This window comes from Penaeus vannamei, chromosome 40, assembly GCF_042767895.1.
Source record: "Penaeus vannamei isolate JL-2024 chromosome 40, ASM4276789v1, whole genome shotgun sequence".
Lineage (NCBI taxonomy): Eukaryota > Metazoa > Arthropoda > Malacostraca > Decapoda > Penaeidae > Penaeus > Penaeus vannamei.
Window position 1 is genome coordinate 12,654,135 of NC_091588.1, and position 7,500 is coordinate 12,661,634.

At 43.5% G+C, this 7,500-nt stretch overlaps 1 protein-coding gene across 1 annotated transcript in view; it reads left to right on the top strand.

The window, feature by feature from the left end:
* Positions 1 to 2,012, top strand: part of LOC138860244 (uncharacterized) — an 8,586-nt gene extending 6,574 nt beyond the window's left edge. The window contains exons 10-11 of the mRNA XM_070117443.1: positions 1,025 to 1,527; positions 1,887 to 2,012. Coding sequence (XP_069973544.1) covers positions 1,025 to 1,527; positions 1,887 to 2,012 — 629 coding nt within the window. The remainder of the gene's footprint in view (positions 1 to 1,024; positions 1,528 to 1,886) is intronic.
* Positions 2,013 to 7,500: the final 5,488 nt, after the last annotated feature.

Here is a 7,500-nt window from a genome sequence, read left to right on the forward strand (position 1 = left end):
GACGCAAGCGCCACTACCGGCCACTCAATCACAGGTAAAGCCGCGACCCCCTCAGCTCCCGCCAGCGACAAGGTCTCCACCGGTCCCCCGGACGCAAGCGCCACTACCGGCCACTCAATCACAGGTAAAGCCGCGACCCCCTCAGCTCCCGCCAGCGACAAGGTCTCCACCGGTCCCCCGGACGCAAGCGCCACTACCGGCCACTCAATCACAGGTAAAGCCGCGACCCCCTCAGCTCCCGCCAGCGACAAGGTCTCCACCGGTCCCCCGGACGCAAGCGCCACTACCAGCCACTCAATCACAGGTAAAGCCGCGACCCCCTCAGCTCCCGCCAGCGACAAGGTCTCCACCGGTCCCCCGGACGCAAGCGCCACTACCGGCCACTCAATCACAGGTAAAGCCGCGACCCCCTCAGCTCCCGCCAGCGACAAGGTCTCCACCGGTCCCCCGGACGCAAGCGCCACTACCGGCCACTCAATCACAGGTAAAGCCGCGACCCACTCAGCTCCCGCCAGCGACAAGGTCTCCACCGGTCCCCCGGACGCAAGCGCCACTACCGGCCACTCAATCACAGGTAAAGCCGCGACCCCCTCAGCTCCCGCCAGCGACAAGGTCTCCACCGGTCCCCCGGACGCAAGCGCCACTACCGGCCACTCAATCACAGGTAAAGCCGCGACCCCCTCAGCTCCCGCCAGCGACAAGGTCTCCACCGGTCCCCCGGACGCAAGCGCCACTACCGGCCACTCAATCACAGGTAAAGCCGCGACCCCCTCAGCTCCCGCCAGCGACAAGGTCTCCACCGGTCCCCCGGACACAAGCGCCACTACCGGCCACTCAATCACAGGTAAAGCCGCGACCCCCTCAGCTCCCGCCAGCGACAAGGTCTCCACCGGTCCCCCGGACGCAAGCGCCACTACCGGCCACTCAATCACAGGTAAAGCCGCGACCCCCTCAGCTCCCGCCAGCGACAAGGTCTCCACCGGTCCCCCGGACGCAAACGCCACTACCGGCCACTCAATTACAGGTAAAGCCGCGACCCCCTCAGCTCCCGCCAGCGACAAGGTCTCCACCGGTCCCCCGGAGCTAGCGCCACTACCGCTACTCCATCGGGCTCCACACAGCCGAAGGTCACACCCACACCAAGTTACAGGAACCTCACCCCATCAACGGCCGCCTCAGGACGCACTTCCCTCGGTAATCACTCGAATGTTTGGGACTGTTGGCGTCCCACCTATGGTTGCATCGTTCAAGCCCGAGGCCGACTCCTTATCCACACTCCCGCGCATATCCGAGACAAGTGGTCTCTCCCGTTTGGTTGTTTCTCTCACACCTGAAGACGAGCTTCCCTCAGCAGCCCCGCACGTATCCGAGACTATTGGTGTCTCCCATTTGGTTGTTTCTCTTAAACCTGAGGATGGACTTCCCTCAGTACCCTCCCGCGTAACTGTGATTTGCTATGATTCCGCCGTGGACATTCGTGTCAAACCTGAGGACGGACTTCCCTCAGAAATTCTTCGCGCATCCGAAGCAAGTGACGCCTCCATCCGAACATTTTTTTTTTCAGGGCCGAGGCTTACCGCCCCCTACCCCACCCCCGTACTCGTCCGCGAATTCCTTCAACCCCAACATTGGATATTCGATTTTTTTTCTATATGTATGTTTTTTTTTTTAGTTCCCTTCGCGGATTGTTTGGTACCGGCGAGCATGCCATCTACGGTTGGCACGGCATTGATGATTTCAGACTGAGTGAGCGTCCCGCGTCGGTCGCCCTACCCGCGCCACGAGGCAAAGGCTGGTCACTGTTTACGCTTGATCAACGTTAACGAGACCCCTGTCCGCCTCGAGCGTGCCAGGGAGTGCCTTACTGCAAGGTCACGCATCCCCAGGTAGCTGTGCTCGACCTTCCCACGCCTACTCGTGCCACCTCTGTTACACATGCCCTTGGCCTGCCGACACCTGCAGCACCGGTTGCTTCGCATACACTGTCGATCGTTTTACCTTCGGTAGACTGAGATTGTACTCCTGCACCGCGTTATTTTCTGTTTGTTCTATCAATTTACGCTGATCCCGGACTGTCCCACTGGACCGTTACACGAAACCAACATATACACAGACCAGTCGCAACGACGCCCGGACTGACCTCACGGTCGGCTCTGCACTCACCCCCCCACGAGCATGCCAACTCAGCTTCCGATTCTGCATACTGTCTCCTCTGACCGCTTCCTTTCCTCACACAGTAGATTATACCCTGGTCGACCCACTGACCTCTCCCTCATTGTTGAAGGGATTGGCCTTTCTTCCATGAATATTTGTATGTTATTTGCACTAGTTTCGTTTTATCAAATCCCCTCCCTCACTTCACACTGCCTTTTATTTTTGATTCTCTGTTCGTTGTTTTCGTTTTCTGTCACTATATCAACACACCGACTGCCCATCCTGATTGACAGTGCAAACACTGTCAGCGCTTAGACGTCATGCATTTGATTGCCTTGTCACTGATTGTGCTCCTGCCAAGGTTACCTATCCATTCTATATGATGCTGTCACATATATTATGTTCGATTGTATTCACATACGTACTCATTTTTTTGCTGCCCATTTACTACGGTGTGTATTTTCATTTACTCCTTGTATCAGCTACTCATTTATTATCGTAATGGACCTGATTTTAGCCTTTACTTCGCGTGTTTTTTTATGATTTTAGATATGGTTATTCTAGTTAGCTTAGTTTTTATTTGCGCCTTATTACATTCTCTGACACCCGTGTGTGGCGGGGGACCGCCACGGTAGCGTGATCGAGCGATGTAATACTCATGTTATCTATATGTCTAAACACTCAAGTGCCACTCTCTCTCCCCTTCTATTGTACACATAATATACTATATATCCTTACACATACCCTATACAAGTATATCAGCCACACGTACCCCACGCCTAAACATTCACACGGAATGCGGTAGCTCACACCTTCCTCCTATGACGTTTCACTCTGTTTACACCGTCACATCCTCTCCCCTTCCGCCTCTCCCACCTCTGACACGTTATGGCACCCCTCCACATTCCACAAGACCGTGTATAAAGCTGGGTCGCCTGCGAGCGACGGGGAGACAGCCACTACCCCACTGTACAGGTTAGACCTCTGCCCATCCTCTGTACCAGCCTCCTGAAATAAACCTGTCAAGCAGATCTGAAGTCTCCATACCCGCTCACAAGACTCTCGCAGCAGACTTCATCAGGACGTAACAGACGTCAACTCGGCACGTTACAGTGTGTATGTGTGTGTATGTGTGTGATGTGTGTGTGTGTGTGTGTGTGTGTGTGTGTGTGTGTGTGTGTGTGTGTGTGTGTGTGTGTGTGTGTGTGTGTGTGTGTGTGTGTGTGCATTTATTTGTTTGTTCATTTGCATGCAACAGGAATGTTTAAGTATTTGGGCTTTCAAAATAGATTATTAAAATCTGTTTGTTAATCAGAGTACTTAGATGCCATTTAAGCTCATTTCTGAGACAAATACTTGTATTATATTTTAAATATTTTATGATTTAAGCATACGTAAATGTTCAATATGTTGAATCAGTTGATGGTTTGTTATTGGTCATACCCGTTATTTAGGCCCCTTTTCCACATTTTATTGAATATTCTTCATTAGCTAGACCTATTATGTTTGATTAATAAATGTCGGAATGTTTCATCAACTATAGTGTAACTTTATAAAATTAATCAATGGATTTGAAAGTGACAATTTTAATACTATTCATTAGTGGAATTCAAGGATTTACATAAATCTTTCTTTGAAAATCTATAGACTAATTAACTAATAATTATAAAGGGAATATAATGAAATTACAATAGCTCAGATTATATGAAACAAAAAATTAACGAGATATTATTTGGGTTCTTGACACTTTACACTCAAGTAGACATTGTGATTCACTGTTATATAATATGAAACTTATTATAATCACAATCAAAAACATTCAAAATTACGTTAAATCTTAATGAATCAAATATAAAAGTAGATATCGATCATAATAAAGGCAATTGATTATTTAATATCTCACAAGTAAAAAAAATAATTAGATATTTCACAAAAGAATAATGATCACAAATAGTTAAAACAAAATAAACTTACTAAGGGAATTAAAATTATTAGTAAAAGAATGATGATCATAAAAACAATACAGCACAATCTAAGTTGTACTTCTAGTCAAACATGAAACAAGTAAAAGCAAAATCATTACAAAAGAAATTATTATATAGACACACACACACACAAAATTAATCTTACGCTGCATACACACTTCCCCCAAGCTATATATTTTAGAATTCACTTATTTAATTACGCTTTCATACTAGCCTACCCATGTTAATATAGGCATACGTGACACAACATTGCCACTTGTTACATTTAATAATCAAGCTGTTTCATCACATCTTCATGAAATTCAGCTTCGTGCAATGAAACACTTAACCGGGATTAAGAATGAAAATGAATATGGATACTGCATGCCATTCCGAATCCTAGTCCACAATTTTCGTCACTGCGTCCTTTCATCTTCGATATGGGGCTCATCCAGTCACGCCATTGCTGTTATCGCTTATCCATTTCTTACAGTTAGAAAAATACTCGCATCAGGTCTTTTCTGACCCAGTAAATTTTTAACACTCCATTTACCACTTTTTAACTTTTTTACCTCTCTCCCCCCCGCCGGGATACTTTCTTGTCGCCAGACTAATGCATTTTAATCCATATTACGATCGATTGGGACTGTATGCTGTTTCGTAACTTCTATCGATTGCTTCTGTGGTGTCGCCCTCTGCTACCCCCTGATTTTGCCTCTTTGAGTTATAGGGCGCCCCTGTTCTCTGCATCTGCGTCTTGCTTAGGTTTCTCGTCCCAGCCTGTTTGATTCACCCGTCCATATGGTGTCTGCTTCGCCCTCGTGTTGTTCGCGTGATGAGGACAAAGCCTTCGAGTGTCTAGGATACTGAAATTTGACTGCAAATATACGAGGAAGTGAAGTACTACATTCGCATATTCTAGAAGCACATTTTGCACAATGTTTTATAAATCTGAGGACTTCAAGTATATAAGTCATGGTTTTGTTAGTGTAATCAATGCAAGTCAATTATTTTCTGTCTGACTAAGAATTTATATTTGTGTATAATTGATTTACTATAGGTTATTATTTATGAAATACTAATCAGTTATTTAGTCGAAGTAAAATTTGTGTCAATAATTGGTAAGGAAGAATTTTCAAACTAGAAAAAATACCTTATGGATAAATTCCAGTTTCTTTTATCATAGGCAATAGAAACTATATAATTGTAGCATCCAAATTTCGTGACCTGATCTTTATTGTGGAACATATTGTGGACCAAAAGGAATTTGAAGTTTTACTAAAAGTTAATTTAAAGAAATGATGCACACGTGACTTTAAAGGTGAATTATTTTTTGTAAACTGAATTCGATGTCATTAAATCGACATTAAATGACATATAAATTATTTTTTGTAAACTGAATTCGATGTCATTAAATGGTGAGCATATTCCATGCCGTATGTAATTAAGCACGCTTCAGTTATCCTGAATTTACAATACGGTGAAACTAAAACTCTAACCAAGAGAAGGAATAAGCAAAAAAAAAAAAAAAACAGTTCCGTTTGCTTTCTTTCAATAGACTCGAGCTTACCTGTTTTAAGTGGAACAAGAGGCAGATCCATGCCATGGATGCAAAGGGCCCAGTTGAGTCTACGTATCTTTACGTATAGTGTATACTCGCATCAATTCAATTTGTATAGATCTATAGATAGTATATATATTTTTTTTTATTCTAAATATTGTACTCTTTCCATATATATATATATATATATATATATATATATATATATATATATATATATATATATATATATGATTAACTTATATATATTCTGTATTTTAGCATTTAACGCGCAATATATACATAATGATGGCTTATATGTATACACTGCACACTTTCCCAACATCAGAGTATATTAACAACGGTAGGTGCAGATGGTGATGCTAATACCTTAACAACATTAGATATTCATGTAAAACATTTGCGACGTCGCAAGATCAGTGTTGCTTTCAAAGCTGATTCATCCATCTTCAGAGCATGATCCTAATAGACAACTTTGTCATCAAGCAAGGGCATTGAAGTAGGTTGACAATACTGCCATTAGAAGTCTTCTTTAAGGGGACCGTCCCTTGATATACTGACTGGAGTCCACATTTTGCCGCTGTTACATAACACTTCTAGCAGAGACGGTGAAGCCCACGAAGTTGATACTTGTGACAACTATAAGTTTCTCAGTGATCAGCTTAATGCTGAGAGACACCACAATTGTAGTTTCACCGGAGTCCTTTAGAAATTGCTTCGTCCTTACAATTGATAACAATGTCATCAAGGTGTAACAGCCTCATGACAAACCATCGCTCCAGGATATCCAGCATCATGATTTGGGAAAGAATCCTGTTTGGGTCTAAGCTTGGAAGAGGATTGTAAAGCTGCAAGAAAAATTCATGAAGATAAAGGCGACTCAATAAGAGTAGCCTGAGTATTGAAATACACTGTTCCCTAATTAAAGTCTGCACTGCTAGCATTCCAGATCCCCGGGCCAAGATGATTTTGACAGCACATATTAAGCTACCTCAGCTGTACTTAAAATATTGCACCAATGAAGTCTGGATGCATTTGGTAGCCTCTTATACTCGTAATATAACTGTTATAGCAAAGGCAAAGGCAAAGTTATTTTATGATGCTTAGTTAGAACTTTTAAGTTGTCAACTGAGGTGCTGGTGAAGCAGAAGTAGGGAGCATTCATGTTTTGTACTGAATACCACAAACACTAAAGCAAGGATATAGACTTAGGAGTGTCATTCCACACTTCATTTGATGGGGTGAACCGTGTCTGGGGGAACTTCATCTAGGATCTGCCCAATTTCTGAGACTTTTTAAGTCATACTCAGTTAGAATTTGGGCAGAGTCCTTATCAAGTACTTAATCTCATGGGGTCATTCGATTTATCTGTGATTTGTTCAAATGCTCTTAAGACGTGTATATGGCAAGAATGCATAGTAACCATTTTATTGATTTCGAAGAGGAATGAAATGTAGTGATATTTCAAGAACCAGCAATTGCCTAAGAATGTCTGACATACTGTACAGTTGAATGAAAAGAAACTGTAAAAATGCAAATAAAAATATTAGTCGCAAGTCTTAGAAAGTAGCTTGAGTATCCTACATGATTAGTTTCACCGTGGTAACGAATCTCTTTTGTGTCCAAGGAAGAAAAGGAGACGGATAACAGGAATGTTATAACAGTGGCTTTTAATTTCTTGGAGAATGCTTACGACCACGGTAAGCTGATCGTTTTTCCGTATCGTTTCTTTTAGCCTCGTCCTTAGGCAACAACCTTTGAAGTGTCATGATTCTTTCATAAAGGAAACAGTGATTAAATACGATTACTTTCGTCTTTCTC